This window comes from Aspergillus steynii (assembly GCF_002849105.1).
Source record: "Aspergillus steynii IBT 23096 chromosome Unknown P170scaffold_2, whole genome shotgun sequence".
Taxonomy (NCBI): Eukaryota; Fungi; Ascomycota; class Eurotiomycetes; order Eurotiales; family Aspergillaceae; genus Aspergillus; species Aspergillus steynii.
In genome coordinates this window covers 4,029,180-4,043,453 of record NW_020194399.1, presented here as the reverse complement: position 1 = coordinate 4,043,453, position 14,274 = coordinate 4,029,180, and the positions used below count along the sequence as shown (strand labels likewise).

Here is a 14,274-nt window from a genome sequence, read left to right as displayed (position 1 = left end):
GAGCGAGGGATACGATGCAGGTCAGATGAAGGAGGAGTTGACTAGAAGGCGTCTAGAAGCACGGCAGGGCTGACTGATCCGTGACTTCAGCGTCCGTCAGTCTGACCAATTTTATACACCCTCCTTGGCACCTCGTCTTGGTCGCTCGGAATGCCCCCGTCCTGTCTGACTGGGCCCTGATTCATGCATTGGCAATCACTTCCTCTTCTTCTCTCGTCCGTCTCGCGATATTCCATTCTAACGCTGTCTTCGGTCTGGTCTGGTGGATAAATTGCCTCGTTCTCCCTGCTGTCAGTCTCCTCCGGCATGGATCACTAACGCACTTCGATCATTTTCTCTATTTTTTTTCTCCCTCTCTCTCCTCAATCATGGCCTTTCTGCTGGTCACCTTGTGCTGCGTCTTTGCAACACTGGGCTCGTTCCTCTTCGGTTATGACTCCGGCGTGATTTCGTCGACTCTGGAACAGACGGCCTTTTTAGATCGCTTCAACCATCCCTCCGATGCGGCCACAGGAGGCATCGTCGCCTCCTACAATGGTAAGCGCATGGATTCCCTTTCCGCCACTTGATTCTAACGAAATTTGCTCAAAAGGAGGCGCAATTCTGGGCTCCGTCTTCGCCTCCTATCTCTCAGACCCCTTCGGACGTCGTCCCGTCATGTTTGTCGGGGGAATCCTGGCTTCACTGGGAGCGGCTTTGCAGGCTGGTGCTATGACTGTCGCCATGTTGATCGCGGGCCGTTTGATTGCCGGAATGGCGATTGGTCTGATGTCCTCCATCATTCCGGTTTATTGCGTGCGTGAATCATCCCCGGACGCATTATGTGTTCCCCCTGAGTTGACACTAACCTTCATAATCAGAGCGAGGTCTCTCCGCCTCGCATCCGTGGGTTTTTGGGATCGATGCAACAGTGGATGATCGGTTTGGGGGTGGTGGTTGCGCAATGGACGGGATACGGCTGCTCCCTTCATCATACCGGCGACTTTACCTGGCGCTTTCCCCTGGCGCTCCAGGCCGTACCGTCCGTCATTCTCGTCGGCGGCGTCTGGTTCCTACCCGAATCCCCTCGCTGGCTGATTGAAAAGGGCCGGACTGAAAAAGGCCGCGAGGTTCTCGCTCGCCTGCATCTCAATCGCGACCATTCCAATGCCGATCTGATCGCGCTGGAGTTCGCCGAGATCAGCGAGAGCATCGCCGAGGAGCAACGTCGGAGCGTCCGCTCGTGGCGGCAACTGCTGTGTACCCGAGCCACATGGCGTCGCCGCGTGCTCCTTGCCTGTGGGCTGCAGGCCTTCACGCAATGCTCGGGCACCAACGTGATTCAGAACTATAACCCCGGCCTGTACAAGACCCTAGGCCTGAAGGATCCCACGCCGCTCATGATCCAGGGCATCTGGGGCGCCCTGGCGCAATTCTGGAACTGTGTCTTCATGCTCTTCATTGACCGCGTGCCACGTCGCAGGTTGCTGATTCCGTCGCTGCTGGGAATGGGCATCACCATGTGTGTCGAGGCTGCTCTGGCTCAGGCGAACGATGGATTCTCCGACCCCTCGACCAACCCCAATGCCGTACGCGCCGCCATTGCCATGTTCTTCGTCTTTTCTTTTTTCTTCACCAGCGTCGGTCTCATCTCTTGGATCTACCAGTCCGAGATCTTCCCGACGGCCATCCGCGCCCGGGGCTCCTCGCTGGCTACCGCCACGAATTGGAGCTTGAACTTGGTCTTTGCCCAATGTTCGCCGATCGCCCGGACCAGCATCGGCTTCAACTATTTCTACTGCTTTTTTGCCTTCAACTGGGCCGCTGCCGTTATCGTGTGGGCATTCTACCCCGAAACAGCGGGCAAAACCCTGGAGGAAGTCGAGCAGGTCTTCTCTTCCGAACCGCAAGAATCCCGGCTCAACATTGCGCCATCGAATGCTGAAGGCGACTGGACCTCCAAAGGGGGCTATAGGTCGGAGGATTTTACGTTGGTAGCACCGAAAAATTAAGCGGTTTCGACTTAAGTTTTTACAACATATATGAACGCAGTGTATAGATTACGGAGAACAATCCGATTTGAAGGTTGCCAATATTAAGTATCAGAGTTTCAGCTGGAGATTTGAACCAACAATATGCAAATCCTTAACTCGCCAGTCCATGCAGTATGTCCCATGCTATAGCTATTCTATCGTATCCAAAAGACGCCGTGTCCTAGAGAAAATTGTGTACAGTTTGGGGAAATTAGAGCAATCCGTCTCCAAAATCAAGTAAGATCCAGGCTAAAAGAAATCGAGCAGGAAGAAAAAACAAGAGAGCGAGGAAAACAAAATGCCGGATTGAGACTTTTCCAATAACGTCACAAAAGCACATATCATGCTGCTAGCGAGGGCATGATATAGCTCGTGAGCGGTGCACCGAGAATTTCCTCTCGGAGCACATCCTCCCACAGATCAATCCATCCGACCATGGGTTGTAGGGTCAGGCACGAGAAAAGGAAATCATGAATGTTCATCCAAGATTCTAAGCCGAGTCGCTTTGCTACTTTGAGCATCCGCCCTGCGAACCAAGGCCGGCCGAATGGAGTCTGAGCAGTCGGCGAATATTGCGTGTAGTCAGGGAAACCTTCAATGCCCAGAGATGTAGCAAGGAATAAATGGTCCCCTACAGTGACAGTCCCGTCGTTGCACTCGAGCATTATTTGGAGCAGCGCCTCGACTGAGCCACTGACATCGACTTCGCTATCCAGTATGGCTAGCTGCAAAGTTTGCAGGAAGGTTTCACTGTGCTGGATGGAAAACCGATAGTCCCAAAGACCTGCATTCAACATAATGAGAGCGACCAGGCGTGCAACAAATTGCTTACGATTCCCCGAAGCTGTGAATCGTAGACCGGGTGGTGCAGAGATGATTTGATAGAGGAGTGCATTTTCTTGGAACGCGGCGCGTCGCATCGACGGCACGGCCTCATCATAGACACTTTGTTGCTGAAAAGCGAGCTGTTCGCAACGTCTAAGGAAATCAATGAACTCATCACACTGGTGTTGAAGCTCATCCGTGGGCGAATAATACTGCTGAGGGGTAGCAGCTCCGGCGAGCCCAAGCCCCGGCATGCGTGACGTACTTTCGGTGATGGGTACTGAAGATATCGAGCGTGATAATTGACCGTGTTCAGACAGTCGTTGTGGAAGAGGGTTATGTTCGAAGAAAAAGCTCGGTCCGTTGGTTTCATAGCCCGATAGAATGTAGTCTTGCCAGTTGATCAGCATCCCCAACCGCGTTCCCTCAAATGCAGCCGGCCCTCCGCGAGCACGAATCATTTCCCTCGCGGCTCGCATGTGTACCCAGCTTACTGGTTTGCGTCCCGGTCGAGGATCAAAATCCTCAAGCCCTGCAGCGCTGAGACTGGCTATGATGACCTGATCAGAGATATCCCCCGGGTTTTTCGCCATATGATCTCGGAGCATGGAAATTGATCGATTGCGATGGGCTAATGTGTATTCAGTCTCCTGTTCATTCCGAACCCACGCCCACGTGTTGGCCGCGTGGACAAGGATCGTGTTTTGAAATGCCACCGGTCCTTTCATGCCTTCCGGAACAAAAACGGCCGTATACCAATTATGAGCTTTGTGAGATCGGAAATGCGAGCCGTAAGAGCAGGCCGGCATCTCGTTCACGTAGAAATCGAACAACCTCTGGCCCTCAAGACCCAAGTCCATGGGGAGAGAATTGAAAGGATCCGTCCGAGCGGCGCTGAGGATGGATTTGGGAGAAAGACCGAGGTTGAAGGGAGACGTCGGGGTCGAGGAAAGGGGTGTCCCACTACTAAACTCGGATACACTGCTCTGATCGTTGAGAGTGTACTGGTCGAGAATTTCGGGAGGAAACAGTCCAGGAACCGGAATGGCCGTTCCCTTGTATGGGTGACTTGCAGGCTTCGTGACAAAATACCGTTCGATCTCCTCCACAATGTCGTCATCATCTGATGTCTGAGACTGGAGAACTGGAATTCTGTCACCCTGCGCAGGCTGAGGCTTGGAGTCGTTTTGTTTTTCGCCATTATTCTTCTTCCCTTTCTTCGCTTTCTCGTTCACGTTTTTCACGTTTTTGGCTGAAGATCGCGGTTTTCTCGATTGGCGGTGTGTTGGCTGCCGGGCGCTTTTGGTTGGTTCCGGGGATTCCTGGTCGTCTTGCTCGTTGTCGCGCTTTTGACGCATGTACTCCTGCATTACATGTCGTTTGACTTGTGTCAGATTGCTCCGACTGTTGTCGGACGCATCGATAAATTGCCACCGCATTTGCGAAGACTCCGGAGCGGCTTGTTTCGAATCTTCGGCGGCGCTCTCATTCGACATACTCTGTCGCGGGGTTGGGGTAATGGGGGTGGATGGAGGAGCGTGGATCCAAGTTTCTGCGCTTCAAGCAACGCGCTTGTAGATCTTTTTTGAAGGAGGAAAAAAATCCCAAGGAGAATCAAAAGTCACTAGCGTAGGCCATGAGACACGATAGACGGGAAAATAGTCTTGTTGAACGCTGGAAATGGCTTCCAAGAAGGTAGGATGCAAAGTCAATTCAACCGAGGTCAAATGAAGAGCTTGGGGACGTGCAGAGCATAAATCCAGATTATCTTAGGAACCCAAGTCTCCACCCCTGGGGAAACCGACAGATAACGGGATGGTGGGTAAGTGAAGGATTTGGTGGATTGTCTTATGCCCAAGGAAGTAATCGGGTAGCTTGTGCTTAAAGGACTAAGAGCGGGCGATGTTTCGCGGGCGCAGACGGGCACGTGTGTGGAAGATCCAGTTTGGTTAGGCGTTTCATCCGGAAATACTAGCTGTCCAGGTAGCCTAATTATAGTTCCGATCTAGGAGTAGACCGACCGATGGTGATGACCTTAAGGGCGCATGTTCCAATGACTGGTACCCGGAATCTGCACCGGTTCCGAGAAGATGGCTTTGGCAGCCGGGATAGGCATGAGTAGCCAAGTACTAAGACCATTAGAGCCTAGCAGGGGAATTAGCAATTCGTAGTCGACTCCGTAGTCTGACTCGTGTGATCTGCGCTTCGCCTCTCAATCCAGGGATGTGGTTAAGGGCAGGAACTTGGAGAATTTTCGCCCTCCACAGAACACAGGGCCGGCCGATGACATGTAGTATCCTGATGCCTGGGGCCAGGAGACGAAAGCCATCAAATTACGATGCACGGCGCCCGGGCAAATTTAGGCTGACCCAAATCCAGTTGAATCATCATGGGGAAGGGGAACCTTGGAAGTGGGAACAGAGTCGGAAGTCCGCCGTCGGATTTCAATTAAGATCCGAGAATCTTCGATAGTACGGAGTGTCTGGTTGGCTCCGACTAGAACCCTCAGGTCAAACATCCCCACCCGATCGATAACCCCAAATTCTGGCCATTTCCATTCTTGTAGCGGTCAGTTTACTCCGGAGTCGAGGGGCCAAGCAAGCAAGGATGACCACCATCAGAAGAAACCGAGTCTTACTAAGAGGAACCCGTCCTGCAATTGATCAGACACGGCAACCTGGCGTCAGAATGGCACGAAATGGGCATGGCATTGGACGAATTGCCGGTGGGCAGTTAGCCAGCGCCTCCAAACTCGTAGTCGTCCCTGAGAAGTTAGCACGGAGAGACTTGGATGAGTTTGGTCCCAGTGGGGGTCGACTCGTGGCTTTGGGTCCATCCACCCCGAGGCTGAATTAGTGTGATTAAACCGGCACAAAAAAGCCAATCATAGCGTGACCATGCGGTTTCCTGTTCTGTCTGCGGGTGCACCCGGCGCTGGGAAGTGGTGAGTGACTGGTGAGGTTCCATGAAGGTATATTCCACGATATGGGCGGAGATCCCCAAACGGGCCGGCTCTTTCTGGCTATCTGATTTGCCCCTTATCAGATGCAGGGGAGAGTCAAGGAGAAAGACGGTTAAATTTTCTATTCGTTAGCCACATGGTCGAACCATCTGCTAGAGGCTGACGGCTTGTGCTCGCTGCGCAAGTGCCATTGTTTCGTTAGCAAGTGGCAACTTTATCGTGAGGATACATTGTGTATCATCAGAATATGACTCGAGAAACTAGCTCATCTCGCTTGTGTCCAATTTGTCAGACAGTTGGAGAAGGTAACGGTGACACTAGGAAGTAGGAAGCGTCAGGAGAGAAAGACGCCAGGAAGTTCATCCCCGCAGAGGGTCGCGGTGGAGGCCTGCAACATCAGGCACCAAACCCGTTTCCGCAAAAGCTCGAGAAGTCTAGTTTTGATGAAAGGGTCTGATAGACATGGACGATGTACTCCAAGGCAGCACATCCTACTCCGTACTCCGTACTCCTGATCTTCTATGGAGTGTGTACAGTCCACTCGCCCTCCCTGAGAAGACATTCAGCATCGGCGCCACTTCCCGGGCCTGCAGAATGTGTCTTGTGCATGGCTCTGCAGGATCCGAAGCTTTTACGCCGTCCGTTCCGTGGGTGTTTTGACAGGGGGCTGAGGCTTGAGATTCCCGCCGTTCTGCCATACCCATGTACTACGCTCTTGGTTCATTTGGCCCCCATCCTCCGGGCGCTTGAGACCACGACAGTGACGATACCCCCCACAGTGCATACTATCGGGGCTGAATCGTAATTATTCAGCCTGGAAATATTCCGCACTTTTCACCTCGATATCCCTGGAAGCTAGGTTTCAGAAATAAGGGTCACTCTAGTCATCCTGCCGACGTGCCCGAGCTCTTGACACCGGGACCGCTCCTCCAGGATCCTGGCGAGATCACAGTGGTATCAGCGTTGAGAATAGCCTGCGCTGACAACCACGAATCGCCCCATCTGCCATGTGGCAGCCCAAAAATAAACGTTTTCGCCATCCACGACCCCCCAAATCCTAAAACCCCTTATTCACATTTCACATCCACTTGTGGATTACCGAGCGGCTGAGATTCAGGTGGGGGCCATATTGATTGAAACATGGGGACCTCGTAAACATGAATGAGAAGCGAAGGCATCGTTGTCTTTGCATATGCCAAGTGATGGCCTAGACAACCCATCATGTCTGTCATTGTCACCACTGATTATCGGGTACCGGTGATGGGGGTAGAGCGTGTTGCTGTATGCCGCAGCAGAGATGGGGTCCGGGATTTACTCCGGGACTCCGGTCGTCTATCGCAAAGAGGGGGGATGGTTGGATCGGATGGCATTGGGTGCATTGCGTGCATTCTCACCCCGTAGAGTCGACAAGATGGTGAAGGTGACTGAGTGCCAAAGCGGAAGGAGGTCAAGCGCGCGATCGGAGTTAAGGGGCCACCGCCTTGGGATAAATCCGCGGCAGAACCGGCCAAATCCTGAATTGCGACCGACCGCGAGTTGCATCCTGCCAGGCGCGTCGTCTTCACCTTCCAGGGCGTTCGGGTTGTTGGCATTGCATTTCGAATGGTTCGGTGGGCTTTTCTTCATTACTTTTCTTTCTTCGATCTCCAGACCACCGCGTCCTCGCGATCTCTCGCCGGAGGCTTACATCTGATTTCGCATTCACCTCCGAACAACTTTTGCCGCTCCAAGGCTCTGGCCATATCCAAACCACGCACCTGCCAAGTCTGCCCGACCTTCCGCTCCTGAATCTGCTCGGGGTCTTGATACCGTGTTCAAGTGCGCTTTGGTGTGCGTGCTGCTGTCGCTGGAGACACCGATCGCATCTCCTGGTCATCCCATGATGCCTCCGTTACATTCAAAGGGACCGACGTTTACCACCTAATAATATCCGCGCCTGCAGACTTTTATTCGGCATCGACTGACCCGTCCTGGAGGCTGACCTGGGGCTTCATTTCGCGTTCACCTGTGAACACCCCAGGTGACCGGATTTTGACGCCGTAGAAAACCTCCGAGGAGAAGTCGCACTGCGATGGCTGGCGACACGAATGGTCCCGCTGATCCCAGCCAGGGGAACAATGGCGCCGATGATTCCACCACTGTCAACCCCTACGAAACCATCCCCGAAAATCTCCCCAAAGATGACCCTTTTCTAAAGCAAAGTCCTCACTACGGCCGTTATCACCGACGTGACGATGATTTTACCCCTCAGCACGACCATTGGTACCAGTCGGATGCGGGCTCATTTTCTTACTGGCAGGATTTCGTCAGATCGTCTTGGACGTCAGAAAACTCCTTGAATCTGCCCGGCACCCGCGAGGCGTTCGCGGTCGGCAATGTCATCATCAGAGTCGATTCCGAGCCCGCCCTTGACACGACGGCTGAAAAATACTCCTATGCCAATGCAAACGAGCTGAGCGCGGCGAGAAAGGCGGAAGAGGCGCTTAGGGAGCTCAACGTTGCTGTGCCGGTCATCTATTTCTACGGTACAATTGACGGGAAAAATGTGTCTGTGGAATCCCGGATTCCGGGTGTTTCGCTGGAGGTTGCGTGGCGATACCTGAGCGACGAGCAAATTAACACGTTCAAGCAGCAATGTCGCCGCATTCTGGAACGACTACGGGATACCGATTCCCCGCCCGAGAGCCCTTCTTACGTCTGCAGTGAACTGAACTCGCAACTACCACCGGAGGTTCGGGAGACAGAGAGAGATATACTGTTCAAGGAAAAAGGAGAAGGTGAAAGTTTGGATCTGGTGCACAATAACTTGACTCCTCCCAATGTTATTGTGAGCGACGATCAGGTGGTGGGAATTCTTGGTTGGCGACATTGCGGGTTCTTCGGCTTCGGGCGCGCGAACAAAATCCATCGACAATTCAGGGTCTCGGAAAACCTCAGCGGAGGAGTTGGTGGCTTGTACGGGAACGTGCAAACTTGGCTGAGCCTTTACGAAAATATGTCTGGAGCAGGCGAAGGCTTTGGAGCTGGAGAGAATCGAAACACACCAGGACCCCCGGTCAAAACGGAGCCTTCAACAGTGGCCTTGGACAGAGTCCCTTTGGATGAGGATGTTGAGGAACAACCGGTTCTCAGCCAGCTTGACGGCGCGGACCTACTCGGGGAGCATCCCACTCCGAAAAAGATCGCCAATCTCAAGCACGGAGGAACGTCCAGAGCCTCTTCGATATCCGATCGATCGTCGCCGGCAAATTCCACCAAACAGTCGACCGGTAAAAAGCCAGCCACTAGTGCCACGAAAAAAGGGGTTGGAAGGAAGCCGACAACCAAGAAGCGCAAACTCAATGACGTTGATAACGAGAGTGTTGATGGTGGCCGGTCCAACACGCCTTCGTCAGCTCGTGGCAGCAAAACTCCAGCTGCGAAGAAACGAGGGTCTACGTCTGTTGCTGGGTCTCCCGCACCCGAACCCAAACCCAAAAAGAAGGGCAGGAAGAAGGCCGCGGTGCAACAAGAAGACGATGACGACGACGATTCGATCGACGAGAACGAGCTGTTTTGCATCTGCCGCAAGCCTGATAACCATACTTGGATGATTGCCTGCGACGGCGAGTGTGATGACTGGTTCCATGGGAAGTGCGTGAACATTGATCCGAGAGATGCCGACTTGATTGAAAAGTATATATGTAAGTTCCACTGGAATCCCATGCCGGCTTCTAACTGGACTTCGTTGTTTATTGATTGCAAATCAGGTCCAAATTGTAAGGAGAAGGGTCTTGGGTGGACTACATGGAAGCCAATGTGCCGGTTGCCTGAATGTCGAAAACCTGCCCGCGTATACACGAACAACCCTAGCAAATACTGCACCGACGAACATGGTCGTGAATTCATGCTTGCAAAAACAAGGCCACTTGGCGTGGTATTGAGTACAGGACCACGAAAATCCCTCACAAATGGACGAAATGCAGTCAATGGACTCAGTCGCCTGCGAGATGTTCAAGATGCCGAGTCTCAAACCAATGGTAGCCCCGTTGAGAACGGAATTGCGACCATTAAGGGTCAAAGAAATGGCATTCCAGAAGAATTAGGCAGCAGAGGCGGCATCCTTACCGCTGGCGAACTCAAGGCACTAGTAACGGACGTTTCGTCCGCGAGTGAATTTCGCAAGCTCGGCGAGAGAATCATAACTCCACCACCGGAAGAAGAAGGAGAAGCAGGAGAAGAAAACCCGGAGGGCGAGGCGAAGCCCAAGAAAAAGCTTGGTTTGGATGTTGACCCAGATCCGAATCGCCTTACATACTCTCCCGACGAAGCCTCCAAGATCGAGGAAATGCGCAAATGGCGCGACGAGCTGCACCATCGCAAGGACATGCTTAACGCTCGCAACACGTTCTTGACATTTGTCCGCCAGCGCTCCAAAGCCATTGTCGAGAAGTTGAAGCAGACAGATCCCAAGGGAGGATGGAAAGACATCTGCGGGTTTGATACCCGCCTCGCGTGGTCCGACGAGGAATTCGACGAATGGAGGCTTTCGGATGCTGGGGCGAAAGCGCTCCAGGACGGCACGCCCGAACTCCTTGCATCAAGCCATCCCGATGCCACCGATGCAGACGGCGATGCGACAATGGACACCGATGACAATGAAATGGCACATACCACGCGGGGAGTCTGTACGAAAAAGCGCTGCGAACGGCATAAGCAGTGGCTCAAGATCCAGCAGCAGGAAATACTTTTCGAGGAGAATACTCTCACCCAGGATCTCAAACGATGCGAGACAGAGGCTCAAAATGTCGTGGAAAGAGCCGTTCTGAGGATGTGGGCCGAGACAGACAATGCCCAAGTTGGTTGTCAGTGACGCCGACCTCCGATCGCCTCGTTACCGCATGCACATTGAGGCCAACGACGTTATTTCTAATTAATTTCTTCTTTTTCCGAGGATGGCGGAAGAGTCCTGTTTACTTGATACCCTTTTCTGCATGGAAATGGCACAAAATGAAAAAGAACAAAAAGACAGAAAAAAGTCCTCGGGTAACCTTCACCGGAGTTGGTATTTTGGGATTTCTTTTTGCTGTGAGATTAACACCCATCATTGCATAAGGCCGGCGCATTGTCAGATGGTATTGTTTGTACGACGAAGGCTTGATCTTTGATAGATGACTTGTACAATATCGAATGTAAAATTTGGTTCGCAAACACCCGAGTGAATGCTCTGCATCATCTGTAAATTCGGAACCCGATAGTGAAGATTTGAGGGTCATTTCCCTCGTCTGTCCCAGATACACCACTTTCCAATTCCCTCCCCAACTCGATCTTTGATGACTTCCACTACAGTAGCAGTTCTTGACCTTGACAGTAAGAGGTGCGTATCGATACCTTGATCCAGCGTTCGCATCAACAAACTCGGGAGCAGCGGAGTCTCAGACGTGTGAAAGATAGAGTGAATGCCATCATCTTGATAGGAAAAGCCAACATCTCTTCGCGGGTTGGTCTGCTGCGCATTATTTGCATTGTTGGAAAATGCCCCCGAAGATCCAAGCCCGCCGGTATTAACCAGCATCACGGAAAGGAACGAGCCATGCAACCGCGACAGCTGGGTCAAAGAGCGCAACGCGGTCGTCAGAATCGCCGCTCCCCGGACAGTATTCGAGGCGCGAACGGCCCCCTCGGCCAGCGTGTCTAGTCCTGCAATGATGAGCAGAACTGAAGGATGGGTGGTGGTCTCTGTCTCTGGGGGTCTTTCGGAATTGTGCGTCTGGGATCGTTCTTCCTCGGACCTATCGAGGAGGTTCGAGACTTCCGAAATTGCTTGCACGGCAGCGGCAACGTCATATACTGGGAAGAGCTGGACCGAGTCCAAGCAAGCGATTGCTTCCTCCCGGGTTAACTGGGGCGTTTGAGATGGTGCCAGGAGTGAGGAAAGAAGATTCCTCGGGGAGAATCCTTCGAAAGTAGCTGGGTGGATTATGATTGCCCTGGGGAACGGAGTGGGTGATTTTGGGCGCTTGTGCAAGTATGCAGATAGAAGGAGACGAGGAAACTGCAAGCATATTAGTATCTTGTGTCCATCCGTATACGAGAAGAACCCTACCTGTCCCGTGAATTCATCGTCATTGCCATTTCTCTGTTGACTGCGTAGAGTCGAGATTCCGATGACGACCCCATTTCGGAAGAGTCCTTTTGGCGGACATTGAAACCCTGAATCAATGTCATCTTGAAGATTCCACGTGCCGGAAAGAGATGTCCTGTCGTCGGCGTCCACGCTCTTTTCTGAGTCGATCTTGTTTCCAGGTTCGGACTCTGTGAGAAGAGAGTGAGCGAGAATGGGAGGAGCCGGGTTCGAAGCGTATGCCATCCTCCAAAGTTGAAAAGTACCAAAATACAAGTTTATTCTGCTCCCCCGGCCATGAGTTCCCTTTGCCGTAACATTATAATATTATGGGAACGGTAAAATGATGTTTTCGATGTTCCCGGAGAGGAATCAAAGGGTGGACTTACGATGGAGTACTTGGATCTACGATGATGGGGCCCGCTCCACGTGCTGCTGCCTCAGCCGTAAGGCATGCAATAAACCCGAACGTATGTGCCCATAATAGAATTTCTCTGAACAAGAGGCAACTGACCTGGTTGGATTGGCCCATGTTTATCGGATATTATTTTCAAAGTATATACATACGTTCTCATCTTCCCCGGGTGATTATTAGCGTAGCCAGCTACGCCGGCTTGAGTATACAATAAAGATGACAACAAGGAGTTTCACCAGAAACACAAGACAGAATGCTAGACATCCACTATTGGGAGTACACCATTGACTGAATTGGAGTTCGTGATTCTCCTATTCCAAGTGCCGTTGCCATCATGTACCCAGTCGGTGTCATCTAAGACCTCACCAAGGATGGTAGATAGTTCGGTCCGAAGAGCATCAAAAGAATAGTCACGGGCTATGAATTGTACAAGACGATCTTTTTCACCTAAATCCTTCACCGTATGTGCAACGAGCGAGTATCCGGTGGCGATCTCCATCCAAGGGTCGCTGGGATCCATGGAGCCTCTCTGCTCTATTTCCGTGACTTTGTCATCCTCGCAAGGAGCGAGCTGGATGCTTAGCGACCGTAAGTTCACCATCAGCTCCACGGCATTGAGCACCAGCTTGACGTGGTTATAAAATGGAAACACGGCAGTGAAGCCGAAGGAGGTCAAGTTATCAAACCGCACGGATAGTGCCGCCCGGACCTCGCGAGACCTGTTGGATGCTATAGAGCCCCATCTACTCAAGAGGGAAGGGACTTGAAACAGGAAGTACTCATAATGATTGTACGCTTTGAGAGAAGAAGACTCATTGAAGGTCACAGACGACCATTTCCGGGTTTCGAGTAGACTGGAACACTCTTCGAGGGAAGATAGTTGTCCAAGAGGGAGGTGTTGCGAGTCCCGCTCAAGCTGAACAATCTGCAACGGTACCGCAAAGGCCCAAGTATGGCCCTCGAATATTTCGGCGCCCAACATCGTTCCAATGAACGGGGGCGGCGCGACGACAGTCACACGCAGCGGATCAAGGCAACTAAGCACCTGGCGCCACCAGAATGGATCTGCTACCTGGTCTGTAGGTTGTCGACTTTGCACCACAATCGATGTCACATATCGGTTAAGGTCCAATTCCGAAACAAACGAAAGAAACTCGGTGACATCCTCTAGGTCAAAGCATACATGCGCGAACAGCCGAGGTCGCACAACCTCGAGGGCCCGAGATGAAGAACGGGCGAGGTTTTTAAGAGGACGATCATCAGATCTCGAGATGCGGACGCTTGGGGGCTGGTGTAACCGGGCTGTAGAGGGGGAAGAAGTAGCTAGATAGGAAATTATTTCATCAAGAAGCTCATTGGGCAGGGCTTCGAGTAGAGACAACGATATGGGTGTCATCATCAGCCCTGGAACATTGTGTTACAGATCGAACAAGATCATCCGGCTGGTTGATGGTGGAACAAGAGAGGCGAGACGCAAGACGCAAGACAATTGGCGGTGACGATGACGATATGCGGTTCTGTGATAGGCAGGCGGTGTGTGGACAGTGGGCAGTTGCGTCTCGGGAAGCAAATGTCGCTCCAACTGCCGACTTCTGCGGGTTCCAACGCTCGTCCTCATTTCTTCTCGACAAACTCTGGCCATCGGCAAAACCCCTTGGGACCGTGCAGTCTTTGGTCCGAGAAATGTCCAGCATCAAGAATGCAAGAGAACACAAATGGTCATTGTGTGGTACCATTGTCACCGCCACAAACAATCTCATGAAGCCTTTGTTCACCAGTCAAGAGGAATCATGAGCTCCGACGAGTACAGAGATTACCCTCGCTATCCTACCCAAGCTTCAAGTCAGAACGGCCTTGCCAATGGAGCTAAACAAGCAATCAAGCTGAGTAAGAGCTGACGAGGGCCCCGCCGCCTGATGGAAATCGTCTCTCAAGCCTTTGTTCCCTCCATACGACC

General features: G+C 52.3%; 6 protein-coding genes across 6 annotated transcripts; 3 read left to right on the top strand and 3 right to left on the bottom strand.

Moving 5' to 3' along the window:
* Window positions 1-103: 103 nt before the first annotated feature.
* On the top strand, window positions 104-2,111 carry P170DRAFT_378949 (sugar porter family MFS transporter). The gene is made up of 3 exons (XM_024845468.1): window positions 104-537; window positions 593-795; window positions 861-2,111. Exons 1-3 carry the CDS (start codon window positions 369-371, stop codon window positions 1,989-1,991), a joined length of 1,503 nt encoding a protein of 500 aa, XP_024708104.1. The 5' UTR covers window positions 104-368; the 3' UTR covers window positions 1,992-2,111.
* Window positions 2,074-4,775, bottom strand: P170DRAFT_403330 (sigma-70 region 2 family protein). The gene has a single exon (XM_024846469.1). The coding sequence runs from the start codon at window positions 4,331-4,333 to the stop codon at window positions 2,354-2,356; it is 1,980 nt and encodes a 659-aa protein (XP_024708103.1). The 5' UTR covers window positions 4,334-4,775; the 3' UTR covers window positions 2,074-2,353.
* Window positions 4,776-6,115: 1,340 nt separating this feature from the next.
* Window positions 6,116-6,644, top strand: P170DRAFT_112753 (uncharacterized protein). Its single transcript, XM_024842325.1, has one exon. It carries the CDS (start codon window positions 6,269-6,271, stop codon window positions 6,602-6,604), a length of 336 nt encoding a protein of 111 aa, XP_024708102.1. The 5' UTR covers window positions 6,116-6,268; the 3' UTR covers window positions 6,605-6,644.
* A 1,226-nt stretch (window positions 6,645-7,870) lies between these two features.
* Window positions 7,871-10,651, top strand: P170DRAFT_472690 (putative PHD transcription factor; the record flags this gene model as incomplete). Its single annotated transcript, XM_024852972.1, has 2 exons — window positions 7,871-9,482; window positions 9,549-10,651. 2 exons carry the CDS (start codon window positions 7,871-7,873, stop codon window positions 10,649-10,651), a joined length of 2,715 nt encoding a protein of 904 aa, XP_024708101.1.
* A 281-nt stretch (window positions 10,652-10,932) lies between these two features.
* P170DRAFT_507540 (uncharacterized protein) lies at window positions 10,933-12,247 on the bottom strand. The gene is made up of 2 exons (XM_024854495.1): window positions 11,885-12,247; window positions 10,933-11,833 (listed from the first exon to the last, which is right to left on the bottom strand). Exons 1-2 carry the CDS (start codon window positions 12,146-12,148, stop codon window positions 11,051-11,053), a joined length of 1,047 nt encoding a protein of 348 aa, XP_024708100.1. The 5' UTR covers window positions 12,149-12,247; the 3' UTR covers window positions 10,933-11,050.
* A 183-nt stretch (window positions 12,248-12,430) lies between these two features.
* On the bottom strand, window positions 12,431-13,757 carry P170DRAFT_403324 (F-box domain protein). Its single transcript, XM_024846468.1, has one exon. The coding sequence runs from the start codon at window positions 13,714-13,716 to the stop codon at window positions 12,574-12,576; it is 1,143 nt and encodes a 380-aa protein (XP_024708099.1). The 5' UTR covers window positions 13,717-13,757; the 3' UTR covers window positions 12,431-12,573.
* Window positions 13,758-14,274: the final 517 nt, after the last annotated feature.